Source organism: Pogona vitticeps, chromosome 4 (assembly GCF_051106095.1).
Source record: "Pogona vitticeps strain Pit_001003342236 chromosome 4, PviZW2.1, whole genome shotgun sequence".
NCBI classification, from domain to species: Eukaryota; Metazoa; Chordata; class Lepidosauria; order Squamata; family Agamidae; genus Pogona; species Pogona vitticeps.
This window is the reverse complement of record NC_135786.1, coordinates 58,130,656-58,151,575: the sequence shown is the minus strand read 5'-3', so window position 1 is coordinate 58,151,575 and position 20,920 is coordinate 58,130,656. Positions and strand designations below refer to the sequence as shown.

Sequence of the window (20,920 nt, the reverse complement as noted above, 5' to 3'; positions counted from 1 at the left end):
CTAAGACTATTTGCTATCCTAATTACTCGTGACTACATAGACTATCAGCCTGCTCATTTCGTGACCCTACAGAGGGTGAAGGTGGCACCGGTGTATTATGTAATTGTATATTATTGCGGTGGTAGGCTTATGTTGTCTATGTTTGATGTTCTTTTAATAAAATAAAACTTTAAAAAAAATTTAAAAGGGGTATGTACAAAGAGCCCTAGCAAAATCTGACTAAATCCCAACATGGCTGCATCAGGAACCTTGAATAAACCAGGTATTCTTGGACTGCAACTCCCAGGAGCTTTCAGCACTGGCTGTGCTAGCCAGGGTTTCTGGGATTTGCCATCTAAGAACACCTGGGTAACCCAAGATTGGGAACCACTGGCTCAAAGCAAGGGTGGAGCATATTCAGCCTTCCAAAGGTTGTTGGGTGGTAACTCTTCCCCCAACTGGTTATGTCGATTACAAATGATGGAAGTTGTAGTCCTGCATCCCTTGGTTAGAAGCTAATCTGCACAGCATGCACAATGGCAAGGTAGGTTTCCGGATTAATAGAGTTTAGACTGGGGGTGGAGGGGCTAATATTTTAAACAAACCTACCCCAATTAAAAAAACTGAAAAAGAAACCTTCCTGTTGGCCACTGGTTAGGAACAGAAGACAAATTCAAATCACCAACAACCCCCAGGCAGCCTTCCATGCATTCCTCCTTTGCTTGGGCGTAGACAATCTGGGCCTCATGAAAGGAAAAATGTGGTGTAAAACCTGAGTAAGAAGAGCAATACAAAGCAGCAAATTGATTCTGAAATTATCACTCACAAGCCAGTAAACAGAGTCCTTGGGCTGCAGCTGCTTTGGAAAAAAACCTAAGAACCAGGCTGCTGGGAATGCAGTATTTTGGGAACTGGGTGGATAAACATTACTTTATAACGTTTTGGTGCCAAAAGACGGTCCAGAGCACTCTTCTCCGTGCTGAACTGCCGTGAGGGGAACATTTCCACTTTGCCTAGCTCCATAAACACAGGACAAGCCACTGAGGATATCAGGCAGTAGATACTTCAGAATTTCAACAAACGCCTCAAAGAAAACAAGGTTTAAAGAAACATCTATCAACCCAGTTTAAAAATAATCACATGCTGTCAAGTCAATTCTGACTTATGGCAACCCTTTTCAGGTTTTTCAGGTAGATAATACTCAGAAGTGGTTCGTCCTTCCCTTCTTCTGGGGTAACTGTGGGACTGTGCAACTTACCCAAGGCTACACAGGTTGACTTTTCCAGGATGCACAGTGGGGGAATCAAACCCCCAACCTCTGGCTCTGCAGAGCTACCCAGAGCTACCCAGCCACAGAGCTACCCAGCCAGTTATCAACCCGGTTTACATAAGACCATTTAATCAGACATCCCAGTACACAGTGCTTCCTCTTAACACTGTAATTCCCAAATTAAAAAATAAATACCTGCGCAGAAGCCATTATAAAGAGAGGCAGCAAAACTGTGTGAAATGTCAGCTGCCTTGGACACTCAGAACTCCAAGCTTGCAAGGATGCATAAAAGAAAACTAAATGAAGCAGCAGCCAGTCAGAGCAAATACCATTTTTCCCTATCATGCAACTGCAGTTCCTACATACCCACACACTGCAGATTCATGAGCACACGAAACTGTGAAGATAGTGATGTGTTTCAAGACACAGCTTTTCACATTTTCTATAAAAGGAAAAGAAGCTGGAAGAGACAAAATGCTCAGACTAAGACTCGCAAGCCATTTCTACGCCTGCTGTTTAAGTCACACAAACTGCAAAGTATTGTAGACTGACTAAAAAATTCCAAATTAAGCCCTTAGGGCAAAAGCAAATGAAGCAGGGAAGTCCAGACAGGGCTTTGATTCTCAGAAGAGAATGCTGAGGATTGAGTTGGTCTAGCTATATTCAGTTATGGGCACCAGCTGGCTGCAACTGTTCACTAGGAGTGAAATATACTCTGCACATGTTCAGATACATCTTCATCACCACCTCAGTGCCTAGCATTTGAACCACATTCCCAAACTTCATTATCAGAGGTTCTGATTTTGATTAAGCACCAAGTCTTTAAAAATGTCATGGGGGGTGTCTTTTGCAAACACTTGCTGTATTAGTCACAGCTATTATCATAAGGTTTATGAACAATTATAAATATAGCTCCATCAAGGAGTACATCCTGTGGGATATCTTACACCGTGAGAATGTCAGTAGCAGGGACGGGAATCTAAGCTACAATTAGATAGAGATCCAGCTATTTACTTTGCTGTGGGTCCAGTAAGCAAAACACCTCCAGCATGCATTACTCACATTTAATCCTCATCAACGGTTTAAGCTGTACATGGGTAAATGATAACATAATGTGCCAAAGATTCAGGCTAGTTAACTTCAAAAGCCCATTATAGAGATAATCAAAGATGCTACAGGTAAGGAGCGCTAAAGGGCAAAATTAGGAGTCTCCACTCTTCTGTGGTTCTGCTCTACACATTCAAGCATGGTTTTGCTACACACGCATGCACACAAACACAGGGCTCAGGCACATACATCTATCCATGCGCCATGCTGTGCTTCAAAGCAAACAACCCTTACATTCCTTTCCAGTCTCCACATCTTCGCTAAACTGTAATCCTCTACACATGCAGCCCAGGGCCAAGCTCCACTGAACACAGTGGGACTTACTTTCCAGTAAAAGAGTTCTAGAATTACATCACACATTCAAACAAAGGACAACCACCTGCTTAAACACACAGAAAACACATCACACCAAATCAGCATTGGGTAGGAAACGAAGTGGCACGGGGGTGGGGGGAGCCAATGAGGATTCATTATGGGAATGGGATTGAGGGTCACCCTCAGCCTCTCTGTTTGGGAAACAACAGCAGAGAAGGAAGGAAATGCTATCTGTCCCCGCTCACCTCCTGTGATGGGCGTTTGAAGACTGGCCCTTTTCCTAAGCGGGGAGCCGCTCTTGGGGGGCTGGCTGCTGGACGACATTTTGCTCCCTTCCGATGCTCTGCAGAAATCTCGCAGCCGGCACTGCTCCCGGTACAGCCATAGAGCCCAGGAAAGAGGCGGGGCCTACGCTGGGCCGCGCCCCTCGGCCCTGATTGATGAAGAGAGCGAGCACTCCTCCCACCGCGGGGCTGGACCAAAGCGCCTTCGCGGATGTGAACAGACCGAGTCCTGCGCGAGAATGCACGCTGCTTTTCTCCCTCTTTCATGCCCACGGGCGTGTGGGATGGAAAAGCATGGCATTACGTGGGAGTGGATCTCATTTTAATCCTTGGCTTTCGAAGGATTGGGTTGCTTGGATCAGCTACCGAGAACCTACAGAGACTGCAGTCTTTTACTTGGGTTATAGACTTACAAGACCCGCTCTGCCCGTTTTCCCCTCATTGTGCAGGGCTTAGGATTCCGCACAATAAAAGTCATCCCCACATACTCTGTATATATAGGCAACGGAGAGGGATTATGGGAGTTGTTATTATATACCTATACTGGCTAGGTCGGATGGGGCTTTGTAAGCAGAAAGAAAGAAAAAGAAGAGCTTCGCTTCAGTTGTTGACCCGCATCTTCAATATCTGCCACCCCTGCTTCCAAGCTGCCACTGACACGCTGACATCCTCCCACCGGCAAATCAGCTCAGCAGAGACACGATTCTGCGGGGTGTGTTGCGAGGAGGGGGAGCAGCCTGCATCTAGTTTAACGCCTTTGTGAGTGGTACAGAGACCCCTGTTCAACATTAACTTGAAAAGGCAACTTGATGCGCATCAAGGCATCGCCTCCTCGCTCCCCGATGGATTACATGCCAACCCAACACATACCCCAGACTGGGATGCATGCCGCGGAAAACGCTGAGGGGATACCCTTTACGCGAGGGTGGGCAACCACTAGCCCCCCAGGTGTTGCTGGAATACAAGCCCCATCAACACTAGTCAGTCGGTGGTGAGCAATCATGGCAGTTTACAGTCTGAAAACGTCTGGAAGGCAGGTCCACCGTTCCCAATCCAGCCTGGACTTTGAAAAGACGGCAGTAGAGGGTTAAATTGCTTTTCGGTCGGAGCGCTTAGATCCCCGCAAAAAAGAAACGAGAAGGTTTTTTAAAGCCATTTCATGGAAATCAAGCGCTTCGATTTCACCAACTTGGGTCTCTTTCCCCCCCCCCCCGCTCTCCTCCCCGGCTCCGAGAAGCAGCCAGTCCCTTTCAAGCCTCATTTCTCGCGGGAAATCGCCGCCTCCAGACGAGCGCACGAGAGCGTGGCACCGGCGCGGGGCTGGGAGCGGGGAGGCCCTCCCGGGGTACTCGGGCAGCCCCCCCCCCTTCGGAGCCTCCCCGCCGCCAACGAGGCTGGCCGGCCACAAACAATGGACCCGCTTTCGCAAGGCTCGGCGGCTCCTCCCCTTTGAGGCCTGCCAGTTGCTCCGGAAAGCTGCCGGTCCGAAGGAGAGCCCCGCGCTTTTGGCGGCCTCGTCCGCGCCGAGCCCATCCGGCCCGCAACAGGGGCGGAATGGCCGCGGCCAAGGCAGCAAGCCGCCGGCGCGCTCCGATCCCAGGCAAGCGGCTCTGCGGGGCGCAAGTGCCCGCCTCGTTGCGGGCCTGGGTGTGCGGGGGGGGGAGGGAGAGGGGGGCAGCCCGCTCGTCTGCAGAGCAGCCCGTTGCGCAAACACGGCGAGGCCAAAGATTACACGAAGGAGGAGCGGAGGGGAGAGAAAGTGGCCGGAGGGAAAGCGAATGTAGCCCGGACGAGGGAGGGGAAGTCGGGGGCGGAGAGGAAATGGCGCCACCGACGGGAAGGGCGCAGCCCCCACGGGGGGGGGGAATGCTAGTGAGCTTTCATGCCCCGCGACCCGACAGGGCAGCGAGAAACGTCCCGGGGGCCGAGGCTGCCTCTCATCGCCCCTCCGGCAAGTGAACTTCCGTCACATCCAGCGGGGGCTCAAAAGTTTGACGGCAACTCCGCGCCCCGCTGGTGTGGGGGGGAAGAGGGCGTTCGGCTTCCCTCGGGGCCCCCGCGCCGCCCCGTCCCCAGGCGCCCCTTTGCCCGAGCCCCCCTCCCTCCCTTCCTCTGCCCCCCCCCGCGAGTCATCCCGCCCAAGAGGCACGGAGACGACGGATGGGCTCGGCGGCGCTCTTCCGCTTTGGGCGCCGGCTGTCCTGAGCGCCCCGCGAAGCCGCCGCAACAAGCAGTCCGCGCCCGCGCGCGCCCCCCTTTCTGCGGGGAGGGGGTCTGTGAGAAGAGTTTGTTCGTCAAGTTTCGCCTCTGGCGACGTGGTCCGGCCAAAGCGAGGAGAAAGCCTTGGCTCGTCCCCTCAGTGGAAAGCAGTCCTGAGATAGAGGGAGGGAGGGGGCCGCACGGAACCAGAGCAAGACAAGCCGCGGGCCCAGCCTTGCTTTTGCCCTCCGCCTTACCTGAGGCCATCCTGGCTGCGTCCCGGGGCGGCTGCGAAGGAAACGACCACTCCTCCCCCCCGAGCGGCTGCTCTTCGCAGCTAGAGAGAAGAGCCGGGGCAGCGGCAGCCCCTCTGGGGGAGGTCTTGAACCGGCACTTCCTGGCCCACGGTTCCAGCCTCGAGCCGCGCCTTCGCCTCCGTGCAAGAGCTGTAGTAGCAGCAGCAGCCTAGCCTAGCCTACGGTCGGGGTGAGGGGTTGGGACCACCTGGCCGCCGGTTCTCCCAGAGACCTGGAAAAGCGCGCTACTCCTGGAGGAGAGACAAAGCCTTCCCCGCTGATCTCGCCCCACCGTTTAAGCCTCTCCTCTGGCAAAATTAAACCGTGGCGCACAGGTAGGGCGTTCGGGAGCTTCCGCCTAGTGGGCGGTCGTGTGAGCCGAGAGATGCGCCTCTCCCAGGCTTGAGATCCCCGTCGAGGTGCGGAGCTGCTCGAGGCCCGCGAGAATTTAGCGATAAGGAGATGCAGCTTTGGGTTGCGAGGCTCGCAAGGCAACCTTGGGGTATTTATTTGTAAGCCTTATTGAAACAACGGTTAACGAGTTGTAAAAAGATCACCAACTCTCAGCCTATCCCAGTTTCACAGGATTGCCGAGAGGAGAAAAGGAGACAGAGACCCCCTTGGAAGAAAAAAAAAAGTACAGTATATGAACGGAAAAGAAGAAATAAGATAAAAATAAACGTAGAAATCAAAGAGTTGCTCATTTGGCACTGGTGTCCTGCCACAGCGTTTTCTGTTTTGTTGTTAAGCAGCACAAGTGTTCCTGATGCCTTTGTAAACTAGAGATGGGAAATAGGTGTCACTCCAAATGTTATTATAGAATAGAATAACACTTTATTGTCATTGCAAAGTGCCATCCAGACAGTGCACCACTCATTCAGCCAAAAATGCAAACTCCCCACAAATTCCAACATAATACAGCGGCAACAAAACACATTCACATGCAACCCTACAATAAGTTAGATTAAATCTTAACTGAATTTAGCAAAGTCGTTAACTGAATTAGCTAACGACTAGTAAATTCTATTACATTAACAGCATCCTTCGCCACTGACTGACTTGCTCAGGCTGATCAGAACAGCAAACTCGCTGTGTTTCCAGTCACATTTATTTTTTATTTTATTTTATTCAATTTATATGCCGCCCAAAGGTCTCTGGGTGGCTTACAACATGCTGATTCACATGACTCACTTTAATTCTGGATTTATTCTGGACAAAACACACCCTGCTTATCAACACAGATCATAACCTTCATTATTACCATACACATAAAATAGAGGACTGATGAAAATCCACATCACATAGGCTAAAGGCAATATCAGACTACAGTTGCAATAAGCTTTAGAAGTAAACCCCTTGTATCCAGAGAAAATACTAAATCTTTATTAAATTATCTCAACTTTTAATGAAGATTCTATGGCAGGGAGCCCTTGGAAGTACCACATTGATGTGCTTTTCATAACCACTAGTTTCATAAGCAGTATTTTGCATTTGTGAAACTTTGTAGATTTCCACACATGAGCACTGGCTTTCTCTCATAGGGAGAAACAGCTAATAGCTTTAATGTGCTGTCTGTATCTTTCCATACCTTAGTAATTCTTGGCTTCAAAACCAAGCCAGTATCCATACTTCCCCAGGTTCATATGCACAAAGAATGTGAATTATTCAAGAGTTCTGCCTAAAGCTACATCGTGGAATGTGTGACAGCAATAGCCCTTTGGAGTTTAAGATCTGCGTCCTGACAAGTCTTTTAAGAGATACTGCAAACTTACATAGTGCATAGATGAGGTATGGAATTTACTGCCATAAATTCTTATATGGCCATTGAAGTAGTTGGCTTCAAAGGGGGATTAAATGCATGGAGGATGAGGCAATCAGTGGTTATGTCATTAGAGCAAACTTGCCGGATCCAGATAGAGGCAAGTTGTTATCATTGGGCACACTTCTTCCAGGTTCCCCTATAAAGCAAAACAGGTTGCTGCAAGACAGAGGGCCTTGTCTGTAGAATACCTTCCTGGGATGCCCTAATTTCATCCCTAAATTACACTCTTTTTAGTAACAGGCAAAGATCTTTTTATTTTCCTGGGTGTTTCAGGAATTTTCATTAGTGAGTGTAAATAGTCACCTTCTCCACTGTTTTCATCCAGTACCTTTAAAGCTATTTGCATTGTATGCTTTCAGTCTGTTCAAAGTCCAGAACACTTCAGTTGTGGGATTAAATGTAGTAAATAAATGGAGGGCTACTGCCACCTATTTCTGCTGGTGGGCTTCCCAGAGGCATCTGTTTAGCCATTATGGGATTAGAGAAGTCTTTGGTCAGAGTCAGCAAGGTGTTCATGGTGTTCTCCACTTGACATCACATGCTAACACAGAATTCTTAAAGGAGGGTATCTCAGATCACAGAGTTTACATGACACCCAAAGGAACAGAGGACTTGTGCCACACAAAGCTTCTTTGGCCCTCCCCCAAATCACCATTGAAAAGGAGGGTTTGCGCTCTCTTATGCAAAAGAAATCAGATCCCTATCCCTTAGAAATCTCTCTTGCATTTGTGTGTGTGAGTGTGTGTGTGAGAGAGAACACACCTTTCAACTATGGAACTGGGGTGAGAGGGTGGTAAATATAAACAACATTGTAGCTTGGTTCTCAGGATTTGTCTGACCTCTGCCAGAAGGCCAAAAACAACATTTTAGTGATGGCACAAAGTCTTCCCCTTGCCAGGTACTAGAATCTGGGATCCTATTTTTGAACGTTTGTGGTAGCCCCACATCTCCCAAAAATGGTTAGCTTTATGCCTAGGATCTTTAAACATTCTTTACTTTTTATTCTCCTAATTCTTCAAAGTCACATCTGAATGCTGCAGGCCACAAGCTGTACAAAACACTTCTCCACCTTGTAATTGCCAACCACCACAGTGGAGCACAAGCCGGCACTTGGAACTACAGTCTACCTTTGCATAATTTAACCTTCTCATAACAAAGTTATGGTTGTATTGCAAAAGGAGGGAAGTGATCCCTCCATCATGCAATTTTATGTAATGTAGCGATACCTTCCTTATTGCAATCAGTTCTTTACAAATAACTAGTTGCTTCCATGCTCTTCTTAGTAGTATTTCAAGAACTTTTTTTAATTTTCTGCCTTGTTTTGCCATTCATAGTAATACAAATTTCACAGGGTGAGGTTATCTGTCTTATCTGATGCTGAAGAATGCATGACAGTCTCCATACCCCTTTTCTATTTTTTATTTTAAACAGGTAACATATTATGTAACATTTTCTAATAAACTTTTTTGTGTTTGTTACCATTATAGGAGATATTTACCTGCATTCTCTAGAAAGTAACTATTTTTATTTTATTTTGCAAAGTCCAATTTGTTTGTTTCTTCAAAAATATTAAAACATTGTTTCACTCTATGATACTATATGTTAGGTCCTTTTTTAATAAGCAAAAAACCTTGTATTAGAAGTAAATGGGGTTGATAGCTTAATACAGTACTGTACATCTGTAACACATCTATAAATACTATAATACTAGTGTGTCAGTCAAAGAGAAAAAAATGGATCTGACACTGTTATATTTAGTTGCTTAGCATCACAATATTTCCCTCTAGTTTTCAAAGTATTGTTGAATTTAATACAATTTATTCGTGTTTTGAATTGTGTCTGAACTATACATTTCATTTTAAAAGACTGTTATACTTCCATACACAAATATATGGAATGAAAGATGAATGCCACCACCATTAACTCTGCCATTTGGAAAGCAGATTTCTTGGGCATATCTTTGAGATCCTTTCTTTATCCATCACCACTTCCCAGTCCAGCAGGTAGCCAGAGATTCATAGGCTCCCTTTATATAAGGTTAGCCACCAGTCGGGGCTAGAGGGCATTTCCGTGAAGCTCCTGCCTAGTAAGATACCGCATCTGGAAAGCAATAGTGTAATTTCTGTGCTGCACATATCCACTGCTAATAGTCCCAGGCATTTAAGAGCACAAAGGCCATCCTAAGTAGGAATTTTGCTTTTTGTTCCTTGGTCTACTTTTATACTTTTCAGAGAATCGAAATAGATATATTTCACTGCCAAAGCTTTCTTTATAATTTATTTCCACACCAGGAAAAACTTCAGCTATTCAGTGTCTATGTATGAGGTTTCTAACAGAGACAGTAAAATCCCACTGTTAAGGAGGTGGTAGGTCTCAATCTCTCATACACTTCAGCTAGGACAGGTTGAAGAGACTCATACTTTGCAAACTAGAATTTTGTGCTACCAGATCTAAGGTGTGGCCCAATATAGAATGGTCTAGAGGTCAACCGTGACTCATTGCCACATTTTCTGAATTTCCTTCTTATACAACTGTTGGAAACACCTTGCATTTTTTCAGCCCTCTTATTATTTAACAGATGATTCAAGTAGTCATCAGCTCTAGCAGAACAGCACAGCTGGGGAATGAATGACAAGATCTGAACATGCCAGCAATCCCCATATCTAGGTTCCAATAAAATACTCTTAGGAATAAGATATTTTCAAAGGAAACATCTGATGGATTTTTTAAAAAGCCAATTTTAATCTCAGAACAAGGACAAGTAAGGTCCCAGGGCTGGAGATCCTAACAAGAAAAAAAGTCCAAGAAGGGTGGGAGCTTCTTAAAAATGAAATTCTAAAGACACAACTACAAACAATTCCAACAAGAAAAAAGGGGGGAAGGAGTAAAAAAAAGGCCAGTGTAGCTTTACAAAAAGCTCAGGGAAGACCTAAAAACCAAAAAGGACATGTACAGGAAATGGAAAGAAGGCCAGGCCACCAAGGAGGAGTACAGACAAGTAAGTAGCAAGGAAATGCAGGGATGGCATTAGGAGTGCAAAAGCTGAGAATGAGCTGAGGTTAGCTAGAGACACTAAAAGCAATAAAAAAGGTATGTGAGTAGCAAAAGACAAAAGACGTGGCACAGCTCCACAATGGAGATGGAAAAATGATAACAGAGGACAAAGAAAAGGCAGAGGTGTTCACTTCCTATTTCAGTTCAGTCTTTTCCCATAAGACAGACTATGAACTTCGAAACAAATTAGAAGTGCAAGTGGGGGGACAGGTCTGCAGCTGGAAATAGATAAACAAATAATAAAGGAATACCTTACCACTGTGAATGAGTTCAAAGCTCCAGGGCTGGATGAACTGCATTTGATCTCATTTTTTAATCAGGTAACCTCCCTGATAGACAGAGGGAATGCTGTAGAAGTAGTATATCTTGACTTCAGCAAAGCTTTCAGCAAAGTGCCCCATGATCGCCTGATTAGCAAACTAACTAGGTGCGGTCTGGATACATCAAGTGTCAAGTGGATACACAATTGGCTACAGAGTCGTACTCAGAGGGTGATGATTAATGGATCTTTCTCTAACTGGGAGGAGGTACGTAGCAGGCGTTTCGCGCTTGCGGGGTGCGTTTCGTGCTCACGCAGGGACATATGATCACATGGGTGAGCGTGACACACACCCTCACACGCACACACCCCAACTGGTTCGTGGTCCCAAAACAGTTGGGGACCACTGCCTTAGAAGACAGAAACAAAATTCAAAATGACCTTGATAGGATGGAGCACTGGGCCAAAAGTAACAGAATGACATTCAACAGGGAGAAGTGCAAACTACTGCACCTTGGAAAAAGAAGCCAATTCCACAGTTACAAGATGGGGGGTACCTGGCTCAGCAAAACTATGAGCAAGAAGGATCTTGGAATTGTCATAGATCACAAGCTAAATATGAGCCAACAGTGTGATGTGACTACAAAAAAGACAAATGCTATTTTAGGCTGCATTAATAGAAGCATAGTTTCCAAATCTCGTGAGGTGGTAGTTCCCCTCTATTCAGTACTGGTTAGGCCTCACCTTGAGTATTGTTTCCAGTTCTGGACACCACACTTTAAGAAGAATGCTAACAAATTGGAACAAGTTCAGAGGACGGCAACAAGGATTATCAGGGGGCTGGAAACCAAGCTGTATGAGGAAAGGCTGAAAGAACTGGGCATGTTTAACCTTGAGAAAAGAAGACTGAGCGGAGATATGATAGCACTTTTCAAATATTTGAATGGCTGTCATACAGAGGAGGGGCAGGATCTGTTCTCAATCATCCCAGAGTGCAGGGCACGCAACAATGGGCTCAAATTAAAGGAAGCCAGATTTCGGTTGAATATCAGGAAAAACGTCCTAACTGTTTCAGCAGTACAACAGTGGAACCAGTTACCTCGGGAGTTGGTGAGTGTTTCACTACAGGAGGCGTTCAAGAAAACTTAGCTAATTACCTGGCACATATGCTTTTATTGTATTCCTGCATTGAGCAGGGGGTTGCACTTGATGGCCTTGTAGGCCCCTTCCAACTTCACTTTTCTATAATTTTTCACCCTTTTTTGCATGCAGCCCTTTTGATATTTTGATAATACAGAATTTGGCCAAAGCTTTTAAAAATGTGGCCATAATCTCTGAGTTTCCAGGCAAACAGAGGAGTAATTTATCATGAAATATTGACTAGGCAATGGAACATGATTGACTGATAATAGCAGTGAACAGTAAAATACATACAGATCTTTCTCAGTGTTAACACACTTTAAGCCACACACTTTGCTTTAACTTCAGTTAAAACATGAGCGAAGATGAGGTAGCCACACAAGCTAAGAATAAAATCAAATGAACTTAGTGCGTCCTTTTTCTATGTAAGTAAGAAAAACTGAAAGGAGATAAAGCCTCCTTTGGAAACATATTGCATATCTGGACTTAATTTAATTAGAATACATTAGAATGAGTTAGAGAATACTATAATGTAGTTGTGGTAATGTCAATATAAATGCAAATGTTAATATTCCCATTTTCAAAGACCTGCTTCTACTACTTTGAGTGCAAAGATAGCCATCCAGCCACAGACAAAGGAGGAGCAGGGAGTCACTGGGAAATGGCAACATAGGCTCTCTGACCAGCTCTAGCCCATTCCAGGCGCAGTGGAGAATATTGTCTATCGTCTCGTTCACTCTTAGGGGTGAGATTGAAAAAAACAGACCCGTTTTCTTCCTGCTGAGTGAGCTTATGAAAAGTTGTGGGTTGTTTTTTTTTCACCTTTTACGACTTCTGGGGTTGGGGGGATTTGTGTTTTGGGAAAAAATATAAAGCTTTTGGCAAAAGCCATAATTTTTTTTCTCCCCTGTGAACGGGGAGTGCTGGTCTTTTCACTCTTGTTTAGCAGCAAATTAACTTGCAGCAGATGACCTTTTTTTTTTTTTTTTTTGACACATTGAGACACTTTAAAAAAAATCAAGGACAAGAAAAGGATTGAATATTTGTTACATCCTACCCATCGACTTCACTAGGCAAGAGCCTTTGACTGTGTGGACCACAAAAAATTATGGCAAGTTCTTAAAGAAATGGGAGTGCCTGACCACCTTATCCATCTCCTGAGAAATCTATACGTGAGACAGGAAGTAACAGTTAGAACTAGATATGGAACAACTGATTGGTTCAAAATTGGGAAAGGAGTATGACAAGGCTGTATATTGTCCCCCGGCTTATTTAACTTATATGCAGAATACATCATGCAAAAGGCTGGACTGGAGGAATCCCAAGCCAGAATTAAGATTGCTGGAAGAAAAATCAATAACTTCAGATATGCAGATGATCACTCTGATGGCAGAAAGTGAGGAGGAATTAAAGAACCTCATAATGAGGGTGAGAGAGGAGAGCGCCAAAAAAATGGTCTGAAACTCAACATAAAAAAAACCCCTAAGATCGTGGCCACTGGTCCCATCACCTCCTGGCAAATAGAAGGGGAAGATATGCAGGCAGTGACAGATTTTACTTTCCTGGGCTCCATGACCACTGCAGACGGTGACAGCAGCCACAAAATTAAAAGACGCCTGCTTCTTGGGAGGAAAGTGATGACAAACCTAGACAACATCTTAAAAAGCAAAGACATCACTTTGCTGACAAAGATCCACATAGTCAAAGCTATGGTTTTTCCTGTAGTGATGTATGGAAGTGAGAGCTGGACCATAAAGGCTGACCGCCAGAGAATTGATGCTTTTGAATTGTGGTGCTGGGGGAGACTCTTGAGAGTCCCCTGGACTGCAAGGAGAACAAACCTATCCATTCTAAAGGAAATCAACCCCGAGTGCTCACTGGAAGGAAAGATCCTGAAGCTGAGGCTCCAATACTTTGGCCATCTGATGAGAAGAGAAGACTCCCTGGAAAAGGCCCTGATGTTGGGAAAGTGTGAAGGCAAGAGGAGAAGGGGATGACAGAGGATGAGATGTTTGGACAGTGTCACCGAAGCTACCAACATGAATTTGAGCCAACTCCAAGAGGCAGTGGAAGACAGGAGGGCCTGGCGTGCTCTGGTCCATGAGGTCACGAAGAGTCGGACATGACTTAATGACTAAACAACAATAAACCCATTGAATCCACGTGACAAAGTGAGCTCTCATCGCTTGTCCCTGCTCCTGCCAACTTAGCAGTTTGAAAGCATGTAAATGCGAGTAGATAAATAGGTACCCCCATGGTGGGAAGGTAATGATGTTCCTTGTCTAGTCGCGCTGGCCACGTGACCATGGAAACTGCCTACGGACAAACGCTGGCTCTATGGCTTGGAGACAGGGATGAGCACCACGCCCTAGAGTCGGACACGACTGGACTAAACGTCAAGGGGAACCTTTACCTTACCCATCCCATTACAGTCCAAATAGCTTCTCTCACACAGGGAGCATGGGGTCATCTCGTTCTTGTTGACCTTGATCTGGCTTTTTTTTAAAGTGAAGGTTGGTCTACCTGGGCTCAATTGGAGCAGACTGGATCAGTTGCTAGGGGTCGTATAGAAGACTGGTATACTATTTAATATGATCCTCACATCCAAATGGCATACACACCTCAATTGAGCCTATTTGGTCCGGCTTCTTCTGCTCTCTTTTTGCCAAATCATGAAGTGCCTTAAAAAGAGAACGACTTCAGGATATTTGCCAATTAAACACTTCCTCTGTGGAGGCACAGAGGAAAAGAACAAAAATTCGATGATAGTAGTGATACCAGAGAGAGAAGACTCTAACTTTTCAGAATCCGAAGACGCCATATTTTAGAATTGACAAACACTTGAAAAACACCAGGCCTCACCAGGCCTCACAAATTTTACAAAGCCCCAGAATTGACCAGTAACAGTAGGGCAAAACAATCATTCATATATACATTCACATATTTCTGTATTGTCCCTCCCTCACACTTTTCCAATCCCCACAGCAAAGTCATATTCAAATTCTTATGGAAAATAAGAACATTCCTGGGTAAATTATAATCATATTTCAAATAAATCAGAAAGACCAATAAATCCTGTATGCATCAAGGAATCACTTATTATTTATCCCATTCAGATAAACACTAAAAAGGATGCTAGTCAAATGCAAATTAAAAAAAAATAAATAGAAAACTTCCACTGGAAACAAGACACGAGGAGCAATGAGGGACATTTTTTAAAATTTTTCTTTCACTTGCCTTAAAGGTCTAGTCAAGAACCTGCCAGTAACCAAATCCACTAGATTTCCAGAAAAAAGAGTGAACCAATCTGCCCTTGCAGTAGACAAACAATGGGCTAGATGCCTGTCTGATCACATCCTGAGATTCTACATTTAGGCATCACTGCTTACAATGATTTATATTGATGCCTCCCATCAATTTGAGCTGCAGCTTTCATTGACAAGCATTTTGAAGATAATTTTTGTTGTGTCCCCTCAAAGTCAATTAGACAGTCCAGAAGTTAAAAGTTTCAAAATAAATATTCTCCTTTTCCTTTAGCTATGCCTTTTATTTAGCTATTATTTTAATTTACTTACTACATTTATAGATTCCATCTGGTTATTATGGCTCCCAAGGCACTTTACAATAAAAAATCTTTATCCGTCTGCAAAAATTTTTTGTTTTTTGTGTTTTGTTTTTTGGTCATTTAAAATATTTATGAAATATTTTGTTCTTCCCAACTCCACTCCCATTTGCACTTCTTTCTTTCTTTCTTTCTTTCTTTCTTTCTTTCTTTCTTTCTTTCTGCTTATTGTTTTTCCTTCTCCTGTTTCTGTCTCCTATTTCTGGCAGAGTCCTAACAGAAATCATAGGGCAGAGCTCAAAGCCTGAAAGGAGATACATTTCAGCATCAAGATTAGAAACCTGTTCTAGGCAATTACTTTGCAAAACTCACTTTAATCCTTGAACAAATAACGGGGTATTTTTAGAAAGCCAACTCTGGGCAGATAGAATTCTGCATAGATACCCTTGTGATTCATTCTAAGCCTGCTGTCTGAATAACTTTAAAGCAGAACAAGAGGAGCAAGTAATAACAAAGTTATACTAACTAGATTAAGCAGGATATGTGGTTAAACTTTGCCGAATGCTTGGTAGGCCAGGAGGAAAGCATCTAGAAGAGGTGGAAAATTTGCCATACCTATTCTTGGGAGCAGATCACAGAATGGTAGCTTAAGGCTGGCACATGTTGTTCTATGCCTCTGGCTTCCCAACCATGCGGTTCTATGAACTTCACCTGGCAACCTCTAATCCATTGTTTTTGCATCTGTAAATAAGGCAAGAGTTTCATTAAATGAGATCATCTCTTCTTTTTCATCTGTAGGAGGGAACATGCCCTGCCCTGGTCTACAAAAAGATAAGTTATGCCAAAAGTTTTACTTCATGCAAATAAAGAAATAATTTTAAACATTTAAAAATGGAAGGTTCCACTGAGTTGGTAAACATTCCTTTAATCCTCCTGCCAACGTAGATACATCATTCTGCCTGTATTGTATGGGCCTGGAGGGGGCACTGCCACTGAGTTTGAATGACATCAGCACTGCATGGTATCATCCTGGCGTTCTGCCTTTTATTTAGGAGAAGGGAAAGAAAGTAGTGTATGGAAACCCTGTAGGCTAATGTTATCCATTTGCTGAGCTTTTTTTTTTCTTTCAGGAAAATGCAGATAGAGGCTGGGAAGGTAAGCGTTATGAGAGCAACCTGCAGGAGAAAATGGAATGCGCATGGAGGAGCATCAGGTGATGGCGGCAATTCTAAGCATATTTACTCCAAGTCAGTCTCGTAGTAAAGGCAGTGGGACTTCTATTGATTCCAGTGTGACCAGGGTAGGGGTTTTCTAGGCAGGTATGTGTAGAATCCTTCACATATTCTTCTACACATTTAACTGTGAAAAGGTCCTATTGGACTCAGTGGGACTCGCTTTTGAATCCATATGTAAAAGGTAGTAGTGTTTGTGTGATCTAATGAACGTGCAGAAGCCATGGATGGGGCCAATGAGAAAATGTATCCATTAGTACACTAACTGAGGGAAAGGAGGTGGCCCAGCCATTGTTCCAGACACCAAGTAGTCTAGTATTAGGCCTTGCAAATGCAAGGAAACAACTGGCCAGACACTAAAGTGCTTTGAATAACAGAGCAAAAAGTAAAAAGGGGTAGGCTGGAAACAACCCATAGCCGGCTATTTCTTTTTCGCAACAGCGTCTCAAAAGACTGCAGCCGATGTCCAACATAACACTAACCTGTGTGAAAGAGAGAGAAATACTACTAGATTGGATGGATACCACCATTGTGCTGACTCAGAAGATATGCAATCACTTGCACACATCCCACTATGTTAGAGGAGTGAAACTGCGGGATACAGATCCATCATGCTCTATCCTGGATACATTATCCAGAACAATGCACACACTTCTGGTCTAAATGCTAGGAAGAAACTGTGTGGACATAAATGACACAAGAGAATCAGAAGTGTTGTTGTCATGCATGGAAAGGTGCCAGAAGCCCTCCCCATTATTCCACCACAACGTCTGAGATCTATGCTACACATGTTCATCTCAGTTCAAAGCAAAAAAAAAAAAAAGAGCTTCTCTTGCTTTAAAAAGCTCTGAAGGGAAGCAATGTCAAAGAGAAGTAGTGTTCTTCATTTCCGCACTAATGGGTAAAACTAGACTTGTGGAGTTTTAGTCTTCTAGCAATCAGCATAATGGCAATCCAGTCTTTTCTCAACCCTCATGCTGTTGGCCCAGGGGGAATCCCACTGCCTCTCTTCTCTGAGAGTGAGCACTGGCAGGCCACAGATCTGATCTTTTGTTTTAATTTCCCTTCAAGGGATTAAAACAAGATTTTTCTTTATTTAGGAAAGCCATCTGGATTTAGTTTGAAGCAGGACTTTGTTCATGGGAGAAGTGGAGCAGTCCTGGAGAAGAAACGACAGGGTGTAGGCAAACTTGTTTTCCTTCATCTTAAGTAATCCCAACCAGTATTATTGATCCGTATATCTGAGATAAAGGAGACAAGCATTCAGACAAGTGTGTGGCCTGGCATCAAGGGGAAAAGGGAAGTCCTGAAGCTTACTGTGATTGGAAGACCCAGTGCCGAACTCCAGGGACGAACAGACTTCCAACTTGAGCTCCCAATGTGACACAAAGCAGACCATTTATTTTATTAATGAGGCTAGTCGCCTGGCAGCATATCTTCAGACTCCGTTAGCAGAAAGGTTATTTGAGGTTGTTGCCTATTAGCATGCTTTCATAAGAGGTGCTCAGCAAATGAATCCCCACCCAAGAAGGGCATGCAATTGGTTGGAAAAGCAGGGCCCATGGCAAAGGAGATAGTGGACAGGCAGACCTTTAAGAGAGTGGGTACTCTTCTTTGGCACATGCTGGTTCCTGTTAATGCTCATGCATGGAAAAGATCGTGAACATGGGTGCTAGGTAGGGTTAGGGCCAAACCTGAAAGAAATTAAATGTGTATTGGCCTTTAATATGCAGCAGGCATGGGAACAGGATTAAACCCTTTACTTCTCTGGTGGGTACGAAGGAGGGGGAATCCCTCTCCTGACGTTTGTCTATACCCTGAGAGAAAACCTGAGTGGCAGGGGATGGGGAAGGGTTCCCTTCCAAACTAAATACCAGCTTCAAAATAAGCATTCTTTTCTGCTGCCACCAGAGGATTTGTTCCTCACTGTACCAAATATGACAATTAGATCAGTGTTATCCAATATAACAAAGCTTATTTATGCGTTTGTAGGTAAATCATATAAAGAAAATCATGGAGGGTCTTTTATTATTCATTCAATAAACATTGCTTTGATTGCATTTAGGTTTGCTTATATAGATTCATTTTAATCAAGGTATTTATATATATATATATATATTTTTCCCTATGACTGCAACAGAGGTTGAAAAGGTTTGATTCCCTTTTCAGCTTGTTGCAAACCTCCCACTTTGAAGGAAATGCTCAAACCTGTACGTGTATATATTTGGTTTGGCTCTTAATGGTACCTCTTCCCTGGCTTTAAAACAAGAAAGAAAAAAACTGAGGGATGGCTATTGAAAAAAATACAACACATGAGTTGGCTTTTTTTTTTTCATTTGATATAGCTGTACAGTATATCACCTTATATTCATAAAATTATGTTCCACTGGCCATCAACAAAATTAAAACAGGAATATAAGAATCCACCATAAAATCCAAAAAAATTCAATGTTCAGACAAGTGAATGTTTGTTGATAAAAGCACATTTTCAAACTGAGGCTGAATTACCACCAAGACTGGTGCAACCGTATTGCAGAGGGGAGACAATTCTACAGCTGGGTGCTACAATAGAAATATAAAATATCATGTGTTGTCTCATATGCTGTGAATGTGTGGGAAGTCGGCAGAGTGTAAGGCAGGGCATCTAAAGTATTCTCTGCAGTATTTGTATGTGTGTGTGTGTGGGGGGGAAGGAACCAATTGAAATCTAATTTAGAAGAGTTAATTTGGAGACCAGATTTCCAGGAAAAGGTTTAGCCACTACATGGACTCATCAAGACAAACCAACAGACCACCAGCTGTCATGCTAGCAGAAAAGATAAATATGCATCCACAGCCAAACAAATTCTTCTGCTTCCCATACATCTCAGTGTTTTATCAACAAACCTACATTCAGTTTTTTTTAGAGAATGGAACTGAAAGCGACGAATCAGCAATAAAGTGTTCCAACTATTACTCATTAGGGAAACAAGAATAAAAATCAGGGTGATTTTTGCATGGCAAAAACGACAGATTTGGGAAGAGTGGCAGGAGGGAACATCTGGCAATGCAGCTGTCTGAACTTGGTGAGAGGTTTTAGAAGGAGCTCTTCCTGAGGCATCGCCCCCAGCATAAGAGATCTCCTGAGCTTTCGAGGGCTGCAAGCCTCTCAAAATGGAGGAGTTTGCTTCAGGAAGGGGGGGGGGAGGATTGAGTAAGCAAAGCTAACACTATAAAGAGCTTAAATGGCAGGATGGAGAGAAGCCTGATGAGCGTGTGCAATTCTTGCCAGCATTTAAGGATTAAACCCACCTCGGTGAATTATATTTTATTCCCCATATAGAACAAGTCTGTAATGAAGGTGGAAAAAAGGGGGAAGGGAAGAGAGAGAAAGAGAGAGAAAGAGAGAGAAAGAGATCCCTCAAGAAAGAAAATGAAAATAAAACAGCTGTTCACAGCCAGTTATAACCAGAAACACACAGGTACAAAGACACATCTCACACAGTTGCAAAGCCCAAAGCTTGGTTTCAGAACTGAGAACTTCCTTCCCTTTGTGCAGCCCTACAGCGGCAAACAGCAAATAAAAACCAGAAGAGTCTATTACTCCCTGCATGATAAACCAAATATGGGAATGGATCTACTATGAAACTAATAAAGCTTAAGCTTCAGGGCCCCAATCCCCAGGGTCCTCAGAAATTCCTTTAGTCCACTTTAAAAAAAAAACAATTGTGGTGATCTGTTGTGGAACAAAGCCCATATAAAAAGATGACAATTGTTAACCAGATCTCGTTGCTGGTTGCAAAGGGACCCCCGTAACAGTTCAAGTTCCAGGACCCTAAAAATGTAGGTCTGCCACTGACTGAACATCCATTTTTATCTTTGTATCCCTAGGAAAAGTACACTTCCCCAGAAGCACTGGAATAGGCAACACCAGGCCCGTAGGCCAGTCCCCACAAAAGCCTCCGATGCCTACCTTCCTTGCAGCTGCGACATACACAGAGGCCACCTGCTGCAATTTGGGAAAGAGACGACTCGGCCACCCTGTCTAAGGAAGGGAGAACATAGACAGAAAGGAAGTGGTCAGAATTCTGTACACCTCCTGACTGCGTGGGGGAGAATAACAAGAGAACAGAAATAGCTGCCTCTAGTTACACATGCATTTCAGGGATGCCATCTACATACTCTCTAAGTGACACCTGTTGGGGATAACTGCTCTTTGGCTTACTGGATGGCAGCTGCCCAAAACAGGGCAACTGGTGTATCCTTTTATTCTTAAGCTACTTCCCACATCAGGTCTCAGCATTCCTTAAGGGGCCTCCACAGAATCCGGAGAAAGAAGAGGCATAGAGAGTCAGGTCCTCATCCCTGGGGATTCGGGCTGTGAGCAGGAACAGTTAGTCCTGGCCTCCATGGGTGCACAGT

At 44.2% G+C, this 20,920-nt stretch overlaps 1 protein-coding gene across 4 annotated transcripts in view; it reads right to left on the bottom strand.

Moving 5' to 3' along the window:
- The window catches only part of AMPD2 (adenosine monophosphate deaminase 2), a 70,816-nt gene extending 50,322 nt beyond the window's left edge, over positions 1-20,494 (bottom strand). For 2 of the 4 annotated variants that reach the window (XM_020805274.3, XM_072997477.2), the window contains exon 1: positions 2,917-3,096. In XM_020805274.3, the coding sequence (XP_020660933.1) occupies positions 2,917-2,995 (79 nt within the window). In that variant the 5' untranslated portion in view covers positions 2,996-3,096. Of the gene's footprint in view, positions 1-2,916; positions 3,097-5,411; positions 5,615-20,471 lie in introns of those variants that run through there. The other 2 variants (XM_072997481.2, XM_072997476.2) reach the window with 2 other exon arrangements.
- Positions 20,495-20,920: the final 426 nt, after the last annotated feature.